The sequence below is a fragment of the Prionailurus bengalensis genome, chromosome A2, assembly GCF_016509475.1.
Source record: "Prionailurus bengalensis isolate Pbe53 chromosome A2, Fcat_Pben_1.1_paternal_pri, whole genome shotgun sequence".
Lineage (NCBI taxonomy): Eukaryota > Metazoa > Chordata > Mammalia > Carnivora > Felidae > Prionailurus > Prionailurus bengalensis.
The window spans coordinates 83819523-83835843 of record NC_057348.1 but is presented as its reverse complement, the minus strand read 5'-3'; the positions used below and the strand labels follow the sequence as shown (position 1 = coordinate 83835843).

Here is a 16321-nt window from a genome sequence, read left to right as displayed (position 1 = left end):
AAAAATCCTTGGCAGTATCTCCAGCCCTTCATCTCTCACAGTGGTTCTACTTGCCATTTCCTCATCTTCGGCTAGAACCAGGTCATAGTCACTCAGAGCCACACAGAAGATGATGGCAGTCACTCCTTCGAAGCAATGAATCCACTTCTTCCGCTCAGATCTCTGTCCTCCCACATCAAACATTCTATGAGAGAAAAAAGGAGTTGGACATCACCTTAAATGTTAGAAAGGGGTTCTAGAATATCATCAAAAAAGCTCCAAATTGCAGGGGGAATGTGGGATGGGAGGAAAGAAAAGGACATTACACGGGAGGAAAATGATGTCACAAATTGGTTTTCGCAAAGGGAAAAAAAAGTCTGGTTTTTAAAATTTTTGATTGAAAACAAAGCTCAAAATACCCTCAAAAAACAACACATTCATTAGCATATGAGAACACTTAGATCAGAACATGAAAGCAGATACAAATGAGTGGACTGCACTATGAGTAAACACTGAGAAGTCACAGGAAGCAACTAGGGAACGCAGAGATTAGAGTAAATTCAATTTGCCAGAGTCACAGAACATTACAGGCAGAGGACATGGTCCCTTCTTCCCACCACAAAATGTTTCTTTCAGAGGCTAAAAGTAGGACTCCGACATAAAGGGGAAACCTCATTTCCAGGTAAGAAAATGCTGAGTGAGCAAGTGACACTTAGCTGGGGCCAACAGGTGGCCTAAATTAAAAAGCAAAGCCAAGGTATAGGAACAAAAATAAGAAATAGGAGACAAATGGGTTTCCTTACTGAATAGTCTTAAAAGAGGAAAAAACCCAATTTTTATACAATGTTTAACTGCAGACTATTGTAGCCTGGTGTACAAGGTAGTAACACAAGCAGCATACAGAAAATGATCTGTTCATTTTTTTCTTATAAGAATGTATGAAGTTAAGCAAAAGTTGAAATGCACATAGATTGTTATGCAACCTAGAAATAACCACTTATATAATGGAAACACTATGCAAACTGGTGCATTTTAAAAGGCTCCATTCATCTAGATGGTGCACTAATTAAAATAGTCCCTATTTAATTCTCAGGCAAAAAGAATTTCCCTGCAGAATAGCATTGGCCTATAAAGCAAATCGGAGTACATCAACTAATACTGTTACTTTTTTCATTATTTCAATGCCGTTCATTCTATTGGGTTAGCTAGTGATTTGTTCCTTAAGTATGATATATAACAAAATGATTCTACCACACAGTAAATTAAAATGGGTTTAACACACAAAAAGGAGAGCTGGTAATAAAGATTAAATAAGAACAAAATAAAAGAAATTAAAATGATTACCCATTTGTTAACAAAGAATTTGAAAATAACCTTACCAAAAAGGCTTTATTTACTTTAGGTAACTTCTCTGATCCAATGTTACATGTATCTTGACCACTCAATATAAAATAACAAGCAAACCCTTTCCATCCCATCAGACATTTTCCTTCTGTGATGGCTGGTTTTGTGTGTCAATTTGGCTAGGCCATCATACGCAGTTATTTAGTCAAACACTAACCTAGGTGCTTCTGTGAAGGTATTTTACTGTGGTGCTTAACATCTAAAATCAGTCGTCTCTCAGCAAAGAGTATCCCTGGTAAGGGGAGAGACCTTATCCTATCAGTTGGAGGGCCTTAAGAACAAAAACTGAGGTTTCCCCCAAGGAAAAGAAATTCTACCTCAAGACTGAAACATCAGTTCCTGTCCGAGCCTGCTGTCCTGCCCTACAAACTTGACACTTGCCAGGCCCCGTGGTCACGTAAGTCAATTCCTTGAAATGGACAACCCTGACGTTAGTGCTCAGAGTGGGGTGCTGCTGTAACCAACACCTAAAATGGGGGAAGTGGTTATGGAATTGGATACTATGTAGAGACTGCAACAACCTTGAGTTACTACACAATAAAAGCCCAGATTGTTTTGAAAAGATGGCTGGTTCGAAACAGACATCTAAGGTAATAATTCTGGAGATGCTCGGGAGTGAAAGGATGGCAGAAAAGCTTCGATCTTAGAGGATATACATATATCATTCATGAACATGATGTTAGATTTTTTGATGAGGTTCCAGAAGGAAATGAGAAATGTGTTACTGGACACTGGAGCAAAGGCAATTCTTGTTGTAAAGTCGCAAAAACTAGGGCTGGCTGTTAAGAAATTAACTTGAATGTTGGCTGAGGAAATTTCCAAGCAAAATGTGCAGGGTATGGCTTTGGTTCACCTTGTGGCTATAGTAAAATATAAAAGGAAAGAGAAACTGAGGCAGGAACCAGGGAAGAAGCCCATGCGTCAAAGGCCAAGGAACACCAAGGATTTCCAACCACTACAAGAAGCAGGAGGAGGCAAGAGAGGATTCTTCCCAAGAGCCTTCAGAAGCACAGTTGTGCAGACATGTTGATTTTAAACTTCTAGCCCCCAGAATTATGAAAGAATATATTTCTGTTGTTTTATGCCACCGAGCTTGTGGTAATTTGTTATAGCAGCCCTAGGAAAGTAATATATCCCCCCTACCTTGTTTTATTCTTCGTTATAGTGATTATCACCTCCTGAACATCTGAACATTTATCTCCCTTCCCCCAACAATGTAAAGACAAAGACTTTGTCATACTTCACAAATATTTGTTGAATGAATGCATGAACTATGTCTACAGAATATTTTAAAACACCTTCAAGCAATAATAGACTAGCTTTACTACGTTAAAGATCCACGTCTTGCGAGGCACCTGGGTGGTTCAGTCAGCTACGCTTCTGACTTCGGCTCAAGTCATGATTGCATGGTTCATGGATTCAAACTCCATGTTGGGCTCTGTGCTGACAGCTCAGAGCCTGGAGCCTGCTTTGGATTCTGTGTCTCCCTCTCTCTCTCTCTCTGCCCCTCCCCAACTCATGATCTGTCTCTATCTCTGTTTCTCTCAAAAATAAACATTAAAAAAAAAAAAAGAAAGATCTAGGTCTTCCAGTTATGCTGTGGGAATGTTACATATAAAAAGGCTTTTTAACTTATAATCAATTAATTTACAGAAGAAATCTCCTAAATTTATTCAGTTTAGAAATGAATAAACTGATACTTCTCAAACTTCAGTATAAATCAGACTCACCAGGTGCATAAAGTTGATTCTGCTGGTCCGGGGACCATACTTTGAGAATCACTAGTCTAATTCATTAGCCAAGGAAAAAAAAATGACTAAAATCTAATGTAACAAATGACTGTGCATAAGGCATTATTCCTTTTTCACACATACTTTAGAATTATCTTCAAATTCTGAAGTTTTTAAAAAGTCATCAAAAACAAAAATATGTTCTCCTTCATATGAACAGATGAAACTTTTCTAGCATCAAATAGGAAGTGGATTTGATTTTTCTCAGGTTTCTTTTAGGGAGAGAGGGGAAAGTACAAGGGGATATTGAAGATCATGATATGTTTTTTTTAATTTTTTTTTAATGTTTGTTTATTTTTGAAGGAGAGACAGAATGTGAGCGGGGAAGGGCAGAAAGAGAGGGAGACACAGAATCCTAGGCAGCATTCAGGCTCTGAGCTGTCAGCACAGAGCCCGATGTGGGGCTCAAACTCACAAACCATGAGATCATGATCTGAGCTGAAGTCAGATGCTTAACCGACTGAGCCACCCACGCATCCCCCCCACTTTTTTTTTTTTTAAGAAAGAGTGCAAGCCAGGGAGAGGGGCAGAGGGAAAGGGAAAATCTTAAGCAAGTTCCACTCCCAGCACAGAGCCCAAAGCAGGGCTCAATCCCATAATCCTGAGACCATGACCTGAGCAGAAATGAAGAGTTGGACACTTCATCAACTGAGCTACCCAGGTACCCCCAAGAAGATCCTGAGATGTTCTGGCATTCTCAGACTGTCATCTGATAGCACAGTGATCAACAAAGTGCTGACCGTATGTGCACGTCAACCCTGTAAATACACTCCAAAACCCACTTTACATTTATAGTACTATATGAAAGTAACATAAATTTGTCTTATAATTTTATAATAGAAGGGATGCTTTAATTCTGTATTTGGCAAAAATATTATAGTAAAATTGCTGATTCCTTAAAAGCAATATAGTAGTCCACAGAGACACTTTCCACAAACGCTCACAGAGGTGATAAATATATTCTAAAATTATTGTGCTTTATTGCCTCATTTTGAATTTAATTCCAATCATACCAAAATTAAATGAAACTGAAATTTTACATCAGCCATTCATTAAAATGAGACAATGAATTATAATACAAAGCACACAAAATTCAAGAGTTCCCTGTAGAATTATTCTAAGTATATTTCTGCCCTCATTCTTCTGAGACTCAACATATAAAAAGCAAAGTTGGAACCATATGTTTACAATGATAGTAATTTAACAGAACCCAAATCCAAAATAAGACAAAGTTTATCTGAAGTTCCTGACAAACCTATGTTTAAGGCAGCAAGTGAAAACAGTAATGAAACACATCCTGTGAAATTCTACCTCACCCAAGGAGACTAAAGATAAAGGGACTTCCTGGGGGTATCATGGTGAGAGAGAATTTACAGAATCTCAGCACTTGCTTGAGGATGAAATGACAACTTCGAGAAATTGAGGGTAGAATGAAGAGCATGGTCAGGAAAGCGAATGTTTACGATTAATCTAACCAACACTGAAAGTGAATTTTGTACAGATTCCATCAAGTGCCACATGACAGACTGCACCTTTAGCACTGTGCCTTCCCACTGACAGAGCTCTTCCCTCTACAACGTTCCCCTGAGAGGCAATCACCCCATTTATGTTTATACCTCCAACAGTGGGCCAGAGTGTAATACCTTCTGGTAAGACTATTAACCAATTGTCCTCTTTACCTAATAGGAAAACTTAATTCAAGTATTCTTACTTGCTAACCCCCAACTCCATGCATTTTCTCCTCAAACTACATTTGTTAGAACAAAGCCATTATCTGAACATAATGATTTAAGTTTGCTTTTAAAATATGGTCTTTAAAACAAAGTAAACAAAAAAAAAATCTGAATCTAAGGTAAAAAAAAAAAAGAAAAACAAAACAACAAACCTTTGGAGCCTCATTCTGACACTGAGCTTCCTTATTTTATAACTTTAAGATAAATATGACAATAGTTCTCAGATCAGACATATCAGACTATTTAAATATTCATGTTTTACTATTCCTGACTTTGGTCATTTAATATCCTAAAAGTAGTAAACAGATGAAAAGAAAGTAAATGATTTTGATAAGAGCTATTGCCAGCAAGGAAAAAAGTCCAGTGACCACTTCAACAGAACTTTACCAAGTATTAAAGTACAAAGTTACATGGTCAGATAGACTAATTATGATCTGTAATTCTCTTTAAAAAAGGCAGGGCGATGTTTGGATTTGGGTTTTTTCTTTTTGGAGGGAAGCTGCCATGGAAAATTAAAATTCAATTTTAGTTTGCTGGAAAACTCAATTACATGAACCACTGAATGTAGAATAAATCAGTGACAAGCGGTAATAAAAAAAATGTATTTAAGATATTCAGGGAAGGAGTCAGAAGTACAGTTGCATATAGGTAACTACTTTCCACAACTTATTTATAAGGAAGCTCACCAATATATTTGTTTTTTTATCTTTGACTACAAATCTTTTTAGATGCTCTCAGAAATCCTGCTTTATTATTACTATTTCAGAGCACTAGAGTTAACTGAAGCAAAGTCCAAGTGGTTTTTTCATGCTTTACAAAAGAGGAACACAGGTCTGTAAATCTGAATGTAATGTTTCACTGAGAGTCCCTGGGTCTGGTCTGTCACGACCCGAGTGGACTGGACAAAGTGAGCATTTCCAATGGCTCCAAGTCTGTGCTTCTCTACTCAAACCTCAGTAAGTCAATATTCATTACATTCTACATTAAACGAACATTTTTCAACCTAAAAAAGTACACACGTTTGCATGAATAAGAATTTTCATGAAAACTTTTAAAAAGGTACCCTTCACTTTTAGTATTTCCATAAATAAGCATTTATTCAATCAGTAATTTTTTGTGAAGAATGTAGGACAACACTTTATAATATCAGAGTAATATTTTCTATTCAGAAATAAAAGTCAAAAACTATTTAAATCACTTTGAAAAATCTAGGCAAAAGAGATTGCATGGCCATTTTTTCTCAAATAAAAATACAAATATTCCTTCTAAGAATGTTTGTTACCCTCTTTTACCCAAAAATGCTTTGTCCAATAACCTAAGAAAAGTTTTCTTTTGTAATTTTTAGCTCAGTTTTTAAATACTTTTACCACTTTTTTACTAAACAACGTGTTTTATATCTAAATTTGTAAATTATATGCTTTGCAGCTACTCACTTAAAATGAAGATCTTTGAAAGTAAAATGGGTTTCAACAATTCCTGTAGTTTTCACTCTAGTTCTGAGAACATCTTGTTGAGTTGGAATGTAGTTTGGTTGTGCTATTCTGTCCAAGTCATTCAAATAGCTGAAAAAATAAACAAGACAATAAGCTAATCATTAATACAGCCATTAAAGATCTCCTCAATCAAGGAGTAAAACATTTTGATGCATGCAATATTCAAATTACTGGAAATCGTTACATTTCTCGGTAATAAAACAATTGAAGTTTATATGTTCTATTAACTCCCACTGAAATGAAAACGTTTATATAAGTCTCCAGCCACAAAGCTCTTTTAACACTTTTCAAGTGTTGTGTTCTTTGTTTCCTAAGGACACTAGTCATTCTCCTTGTTGGAAACAAAACAGAGTAACAACTTCTTAAAAACCACACAAAACCAACTGTACACTACAAGTTTGTTTCTTAAAATTCTTTACTACACATTTTTTATATAGCACTGTGTTTATTTTCTAGACATTACTCTTGAGGATTCTGAGAATCTTACACTTTTAAGAAACTAATGAGTAACCTCTAGTCGAAGGCTGAATTCAATACTGTTCCTTTTCAACCAGCCTTAAGTTACACATAGGAAAACAGCACACATGCTCTTTTACTCTGCATTTTACTGGCTCTCTAAATCAATATTCGTATTTTACTTCTCACTGATTTTAGTCACCCACCCGTTCAAAACTCTCTGCCAATGATGCCAAATACGTTGTGCTATTCAAATGTGGCGGTGTCATACCACGAAATTATTCTGTGTAAATTATCTCATGCCATTTTATATAGTAAATAATGTTGTAGAATGTCCAAATAGAGAGAGATTAATGTGAACCTCGGTGGTTAAGGAAGCATTCATGGGTGGTGAGGGGTTTAAACAGAAATCTGAATGATGAGACAGAAAAAAAAGAGAATGCCATCCACATGAGGAGAATCAGTAAAACGGTATGGAGACAGGAACAGTCACATCTCGTTTCTCAGAAAGCAAGGCCCCTAGGAAGGGTGATGCAGAAATTCAAGAGAAGTCTGGACTTAAGGTCAGCTGATCGTGGGGACCATCCCTACAGTGTCTTCTAATAGCTGAGAGTAATCAGTCAATGACGATTTAGAAGATACATCTATGTTTATTACAGAGAGGCACTAACTACTGCAATGTTAATTGAGGTTATCCTCTGAAACTGTTCCTTAGCCATTTACAACAGGTCTTGCGAACAAAAGAAGCTTAATAAATATTTGATTTGTAGACATGGAGGTCAAAAGCTATCCAAACACTGAGTAATCAAAAATGTTTTAAAGACAGTTAAGTATATGTATGTGATACTAGAATACAACGAGAGGACACCTTGAGTTATCTGTATTATTTGCTGAACTTAAAAGAATCTTATTATCTTACTGCACTGGTAATAATCCCCCAGTACTTATCTGTGTTTTTAATTCCACATATATAACGTTATGTATTATTGTAAGAAAATCTAACTTAATAAACAGGCCATGGCAAGATTTTACTCACTGTCCCTTTTAAGTAGTGTTACTCTCACTTAAAATGGGCTTTGATTACTCAGATCCATTTCTTTGCTTAAAACTGCTTCAGAATTGCCTCTAAAGATAACGCACATTTATATTTCAACGTGACAAATAAGAAAAACCGGCACAATTAAAAACTCCAATTGTTTTAAATGATCACAAATTTAAAGTAAACTGGTGCTTGGACAGTCGTAATGGGCAACTTGGCAGACCCCCCCGCCCCCCGTCAAAAACTCAGAAATCAAGATGCACTGTAACGACTGTGGAGGAGAAAAATTTCTGTGACTTCCTTCATTCTTGGAAAATGGCTCCATTATTGCCATCTTAAGGTCAGAACCACTAGTAATGAACTACTGGGGAGACAAAATGGCTTATTCTTCTCAGTGCACTGTACACAGGAGACAAGCCGTGGCCATTAGACTGCAGGGGTCCAGGAAGTACCACCATATGGGGAAACACACTTCAGTCGATTGTCCCCGAGAAGCACCCCTTTACTACTGAAAAAGCTCCCCTTGGTGGGCTCGGCTCAGAGCACTCTTCTCAACATGGCAGGGATTCCCATTTAGATCTTTCTGCAGGTGCTCGTGGTGCTAAAGCAAATAATATGGTGTAAGAGTTATGTTCTGTAAATAATTTTTTTTCTAATTTCTCTTCTACCTTCTGTAAAGTATGGTTTGTTAGTTCATTCACTACTAAACAAAGGCACAGTGAATGACAATTATGTGTCAGGCAATGAAGAAAGAACATACGGTAAGAGCAGACCTTACTGAATTAACAGTGTAGTGGCAGAGGCAGGAAGTAAATAATTTCAACAAAAATACAAATCAAATTACTTCAAAGTAAATGTAAATCTGTGAGCGTTCTGAAAAAAAAAATTTGGTACTGTAAGTATATAAAACAGGGAGGCAAAGACCTAATCAGTGAGTCAAACTCACTGAGAACAAAGATAACACCAGTGGAACTACATATTCAGTAACATGTGACTTATACGTGTAAAAAATACGTACATATTAACATGTATGGTGTATAGAGTGGCAAAGCACTAAAAACACAGACCAGAAAATAGAGCATGACAAAAATGGGCATGGGTTCCACAAAAATGTCGATTCTTTACTCATCTGCACTAAACTACTCATGTGACACATACTGAGTACTCTGATGTGTAACCAATGACATGCGACGTGGTAATCAGGAAGAGCCATACCCAGTTTGTTTTTCACTGTGAAGTATGTGTATTTACCTAGATCTTACTAATACCCATCATATTCTTACTCTCACTTGTGTCCCTAAAAGCCAATAGCTCTTTCAAGAAAATGGAACAACTTTGGGAAGCAAAATGAGTGCAGAGCACATGTCTGAAGACCAATCAAGGCCATTCATACCTTACATTTCTGCTGAGTATGTGTGTCAAATAATGGAAACAAATACTTTATTTTTTTGTTATCTAGATCACCAAGCAGAAAGCTCCCTGACCAGGTTTTATCACAACTTGCTTTATGAACTGTCTGTGGCCACCATCCAAAAAAATCAGGGAAGATTTTTCTTACAAAATACTGATGTCTAGTGCAACAGGGAACATACAGTTGATAATTTTCACGTGTAGAGCTACAGAAGATATCTGGGGATCACCATATACTCCTTCACCATACACACAAAGTGCCTGTCACTGGATGAGTAACTCTTCTCAGGCACTATTAGTATAATGAAAAGAAGACAATCAGGGTTGCCTGGGTGACTCAGTCATTTAACTTTCTGACTCTTGGTTTCAGCTCAGGTCATCATCTCACAATTTCGTTGAGTTTGAGCCCCGTGTCTGGCTCCACACTGACAATGAGGAGCCTACGTGGGATTCTCTGTCTCCCTTTCTCTCTGCCCCTCCCCCACTCATGCCGTCTTTGTCTCTCTAAAAATAAATAAATAAAATTTAAAAATAATAAAAAGAACACAATAAGTTACCCTCCCCTTGGGCTAGTCCCAGGAAAGCTAGAGATACACCCAAATTCAGAGTGAACTTTGTGAAGTTCCAATTACTTTCTTGGAAATTCACTGGAAAAAGTCCATTCTGCATGTTTCAATTAGAGTTACATAAGCATGAGTCTCTTGAGACACTTCTGAAGGCAGAGAAAATAACTGCAATGCTATCTACACACAAAAAATAAAGTTTTCAAATACTGTCATCCTGAATATCCTGAGTTTTACAAGAATGTGTCAGCCAATTCTGCAATAGCATTGACTTGGAGGTATATTTGACTTCCAAGTAATTATTCATGATAGTTTAGTTCTGAAGTTACGATTACTTACTATGCTGCGGAATCATTAAGCTGGTACTCTCGGGATCTGTTGAAACAGGCCTGTACACCACTATCTTTCCACAATCTCTTTATAACTCCGGCAAGTTCTGCAGTCATAAAGCCTTCTTCAGCGGCTCCAGCAAGCACAAACAGTTGGCGGGCATCATCCTGAACATTCAAAGGCCATTTTTTTTTTTTTAAGTAAAGAGAGACACATTACAGGTTAAAAGTACAAAGGGAGGCATTGCAGATTATAAGAAAAGTGCAACAGTGAACTTCCTTTGTTTTTCATTGGGGTCAGAACTTAATTCTCTATAGCACCACTTAAAAAACTGGCTTAACTAAAAGAGTGTAATCTTCAATCATGAGTCTATGTTTTATAATATCAGTAACAGCTATCAAGGCACTAGGAAAACTGGAAGAATGACAGACTACACTTACAAGTCAAGAGGGGATCCATTAAGTGACTATTCACGATCTCTCACAGTTTTTTGTGCACTGATAATGATCAGTTTTGAAAACAGAGAAATAATATATGTGTCACCCCTCCCTCCCAAAATGTTTCTAAGAAACACACTAACACCATTAAAGATTATTTTAAGATAGAATCTAATTAAATATTAGCTTTCTGATCTTCTTTATACAAGGAACAGATTTAATTCAGAGAAGGGAGAAATCAATGTGGAATAGGCAGTTTCACATAGAACTATTTTCTCAGACTTTCAGGAGACCTTATATATATATATTAAATCAATGGGCGAGGGGTGGGGGGCAGGTGTTTGCTCACGCAGGCATAGAAAAACACAAAATAAACACAGCTATGAAGTAGAAATACAATGCATACTGAAGACAGCATGCAAAATATTTTAAGTGAAGGAATGCTGTGTATAAAGTTAATTAAATTTTCCTTATGTTTTGAGGCTACAAATATTTAGTATTATGATCCACAGGTAATCAACCACACTAGTTTAGTGCTGTCCAAAGGAAATACAACATGAGACACTGATGTACTTCTAAATTTTCTAATAGCCATATTTGTAAAAGCAAAAGAAAGGTGAAATTAATATAATAAGATGTTTTGTTTAACCTCTACCTAAGATAACATTTCTACATGAAATCAAAATAAAATTATTGGGATATTTCACATTTTTATACATATTATTGTTCAGAATCTGACATTTATTTTTACAGACAGCATATCTCAATTCAGATGAGACATTTCCAATACTCAATAACCGTATGTGGGTGGGGGCTACACTGCTGGATAACAGCAAAAGAGTATAAAACTGGATTAACTATAGTTTTCAGGTAAGAACATAGTTAATCTAAAAATAGGGGAGATAAGAAATTGCTATCTTCATAGAGATTGTCTGTAGCCTAAGACTTACAGCTTTACATTAAGTCAGTGGACAATCCCTAGTTTTTCTAAACAAGGGGCATTTCCCCAAAGTACTGCAGTAAATGTTTATGAAGTGATGACACACATTATAAGGTATACAGTAGAGAAGCCATTTGGTGACACAGGACAGCAAACGTATTAGCTGACAGTAAAATTCATTCTGCTGCCAATTTGTGAACCTTTTTCTTTTTTTTTTTTCCAGATAGAACCCATACTGAAAAATAATTAAGTATCTCAGCATGGGAACATATTATTCAAGCATATGTTTCCCTTTTTAGTAAATCACAAGAGAAATGCAGGCAAGCAAGTAACACATGTACAATAACCTTAATAAAACCCAATATAACATGGTTTCAAGTTCATTCTTAGCACCATTTACCTAATTACAGTAAACATTCAGTTTTCCAAATAACTGTCTATATATGAGAAATTTCTAAATTTGGTCATTGTTATTAAACAACATCACACAGAATTTTCTCCATCCATTTCAGAAAAGCACTTTTCACTTAAGTAGTTTTTAATGAGCTTTCATTATGATATATTTATTCAATTTCATTAAAATTTCTTGACAGAAAACACTAATGCCTTCTGGTATGGGTCTTAAGATCACATTCTCTTCAAACTGTTTAGGAAGAAGCCTGAAGAAAAAGACAGAAACTTTGAAAGTGTACTTATAAACTGTACTGTTACATTCAAAAATGTCTCTTCTTCACAAAATGTAAAATAGCCTCTTTTCCTTGAAAAACTAATTAGAATATTCACTACCAAGTCATTAGGAGGACATTCAGAGGTCTATCAATTAGACCTTCTGGTAATAAATTTAAACTTATTTAAATTTATTCTTGGGGCGCCTGGGTGGCGCAGTCGGTTAAGCGTCCGACTTCAGCCAGGTCACGATCTCGCGGTCTGTGAGTTCGAGCCCCGCGTCGGGCTCTGGTCTGATGGCTCGGAGCCTGGAGCCTGTTTCCGATTCTGTGTCTCCCTCTCTCTCTGCCCCTCCCCCGTTCATGCTCTTTCTCTCTCTGTCCCAAAAATAAATAAACGTTGAAAAAAAAAATTAAAAAAAAAATTTATTCTTATTCTTAAACTTATCTTATTCTTAAACTTATTCTAAAAGTACTTTAGAAATCATTCTACCTAAACTTTTGTTTTGTATAAAAAGACTCTGAACACAGAGTGGTTAAGCAACTCATTTGATGTTTCACAGCTAACCGGTCACCCATTCACACATATCAGTCAACACCCATTGTCCAAGACAAGATAAATGTTAAAACTACAGAATGATAACAACAATCCTACCTGGCCATGGAATGAAGTCTTTTCAAAATGTATGTAACATAATGTTACCTAAGAACATTTAGAACGCTAAACATGGGTGTACCAAAACCATGTGACATAGGGTCGAAAAAAGATTGGGATTGCTAAAGAGTGAAGTTTAATCAGAAAGGATACAGGTGAGTAAAGCAGCACAGGCACTCTTCTGTGTGTTGAAAGAAATGTTATTTGCCAGGCAATTATTTGTGAGTAGCAAGGAAAAATCCTTGGATGTAGCCACGTTTAATATGTTTTCAAGCTACTAAGACTTAAATGAAAATAAGATGGCGGAGAGAATGTAAGTGCCTCTTTATACAACTGTGTGCTCTGGGAACTCAGGAAGAAGTTACACAAGGCTTTCGTGTGAAGGGACATGGAATAGGGTCGCTTTTCCCGCTGAGGGTCAGGGAACTTGGCATGCTGTATTTATTTAGTGACAGCACATTTCATCTGAGGCTGTCACCTACTTTATGGGAATTCAGAAGAGTCCTTTTGGGATGGGGAAGAGAAGACTCTGAGGCACCAGGACAGCTGTCTTCTGACATTTGAAGTAAGGATTATTAAAGGTAAGAGTAGACTTCATATTTAGATATAAAGCATAAAAAAGAGAATTCTTAGGGCAAAAGATATCAGATTTCAATTCCATACAAAGAACACTTTTTAACAATCAAAGTCATGCCAAAAAAAAAAAAAAAGGAGGGGAAATGAGAGACTAAGTTTTTAAGCAAAGGCTAGATGTTTATTTTAATATAGCAGACAGAATCATAGATTGAGTTTAAACAGAAAAAATCAGAAAGCCCTTCTATAATAGAGATTAAATAATATGATAAAGTAGTCTTAAATATAGTGACAACTCTAAATTTTTGGCCACAATGATAATATGTTGATGTCATGATTGATACAAGTATGGAAATCTTTTTTTCCAATGGCTTAACTCAGTTATTTCATTAATAACATTAGTGAATACCACATATGAGAACTACTCATATATTTAATCTGCCAAATTTCTACAGGATATAATCACTCCTATAAATTTAAGTCCACTATACTGCTTTTATCAAAGTTAGTATACCTTTAAAGAAATCCTGAGAATAGGGAAGTCACCACTCCATGGCCCATGGTGCCAATCCCAGACATTTCAAGAATTGCTTTAAGAATACATAGACGTTAATTTTTTTTTTCTCTCAAAACACACATATAATCAAAGTAAAAATGACTGAGGCAAGGAAATAGGAAGTCATTTTTCTTTTTTCCGATAGTACTGCTTAACACGATGGGGGAATGCTAAAAATAAAATCTAAGTTAATTTTAAATAAATTGCAGAGAGCAAAATTTCTCACTAAATTTCAGTGAACATGAGCTTCTCTACATCAAGATAAGAGATTACAATAAATATGCTACATAAAATTAGCCTTTATACATATACTTATGAAGCTTATAAATACGTGTACTTTTTATTTTCAAGTTCATAAAATAAAAAAAATACTTAAATGTTTTCTGGATGGACAATAAAACTTGTTGTCAAGAGCTATAAAAATATGTGCTAACTGATATGTGAAGTGAGGAAAAAAGAAAAACAGTGCTCGAGGCACATATTACATTTCAAAGGAAGATTAATACCACTTAGCCACATACAAAAATCAATTTTCCTCAGAATCAAAAATAATATAATCCTATAACAACCTCTTAGTTCTCAAACATAAGCCAGAATATAAAACCAATTCAAACATTCACCTGGAGAAATAACAAGTAGAAATGACTAGGAACATTTTGACCAAGAATACTGGGGAAGGAGGGCTAAAATTATCAGATATTAAAAGCTTACAATATGTAGAACACTCTTGTATTAACGCAGATCAATAAAAAAAGATCAAATCTGAACTTATTACATGATAAAGGTGGCTAGGTAAATTAGTAGGATAGGATATGATTAAGGAAAAAAACACAACTCTACTTGATAATTAGATAGCCGCCTGAAGAGGAAAAAAATAATGTAGATCTCAACTTCACGCATACCACAGAGTAAATTTTAGAGTAATTAAAGAACACATGAAATAATGTTAAAATTCACTTCCCTAAAAAAAACATTTAAAATAGTATGAATACTTAGTAAATCTTGGAGAGATTTTCTAAATTTAAACATAATGGAAGAAATAACAGAGGAAGATGTAAGAAAACAAAAACCCTAAGATTTAAAGGCAATAAGCGACATGTGAAAGAACATTAGTGGACAAAGGTTTCATACATAATCAACACACCAAGAATCCAAGTGGTAAATGACTAGGCATAAAACAGGTCACTGACAAAGAGAAAGAAAAATATAGTTAGTAGAGATATGGAAAACTGCAATTACACTAAAAATTAAAAATGCACATTAAAATGAGATAACAGGTACTAATAAATTAGCCAGTATTTTAAAAATGTTAAGATTTCTAAATTTTGGCTACCCAGAGTGCTAAGAAAAGGCACTCTAGGAAACGGGACAGGAAGGTAAATTGTTACAACCTTTCTCAGACACAATCTGGCAATTTAGGCAGACAGACAGAAACTAATGAAATACACTACAAAATTAGAAAAACTGAAAAGTAGCCATTATGCAGGTGCATGCTGAGGCTGGAGGGAGAAAGGGAGGTCTTTTCAGTCAATTCAAATCAGTTTCCTAAATTATACCAAGTAAGTGCTTCTTCAACTATCCATGACAAAGGACCAGTCCTATGTTTTGTTCTCTTTTATTTCCAATCTGTTTCAAAATAAAATTTAAATCACACAAAATATAAACCTATTTTCTTAAACTATCAAAGTTACCATATAAATTACTCTGCCAATTGCATTAAATGTAAATTCTTTTCCTTAATTCCTGTACTCACGTGCATGCTTGTGGACAGACACAGATTCATGAACCACACTTTGAAGAGAGCACTATTTTAAATGATGCAATGCCTGAGACATGTTAATAGGCTCCTACATAATGCTTCCCTAACTCCCCATTATTAAAAACAATAATTTATCATCCACAGATTGAGTAACTCATTCTGAGAGAGTTTTGAAAGGATAGCACAAAATCTGATTGCTCTATGCAATCCTTGAAAACAATTTTGTTTCCTCTGATTTTAAATAACTAATGTGTAATCTGCTTTGCAAATCTGGTAACTGCCAAATATGAAGCATACCACAGCAAATTAGTACCATTTCTGTAAGTTTTACATCTTTTTAGTCAATTCTCATCAAATTAACCTACATATTATGATGTAATTCCAATCAAGATACCAACAGACTGTTTTTGTTTTGTTTCAACAGGGATGTGGGGCATTAAGTTGATTCTCAAGTTCACCTGGAGAGAAACGCAAAACCAACTTCATATTTTGGTAACGACAACAACAAAAAAAACAACGGAATGAGTGCTCTTACCCTA

The 16321-nt window shown here is 35.6% G+C and overlaps 1 protein-coding gene across 2 annotated transcripts in view; it reads right to left on the bottom strand.

The window, feature by feature from the left end:
* GNAI1 (G protein subunit alpha i1) overlaps nucleotides 1–16321 on the bottom strand; it is an 87672-nt gene that overhangs the window by 9707 nt on the left and 61644 nt on the right. For both annotated transcript variants that reach the window (XM_043588697.1, XM_043588696.1), the window contains 3 exons: nucleotides 10207–10364; nucleotides 6340–6468; nucleotides 55–184 (listed from right to left, as the gene is read on the bottom strand). In XM_043588697.1, the coding sequence (XP_043444632.1) occupies nucleotides 55–184; nucleotides 6340–6468; nucleotides 10207–10364 (417 nt within the window). The remainder of the gene's footprint in view (nucleotides 1–54; nucleotides 185–6339; nucleotides 6469–10206; nucleotides 10365–16321) is intronic.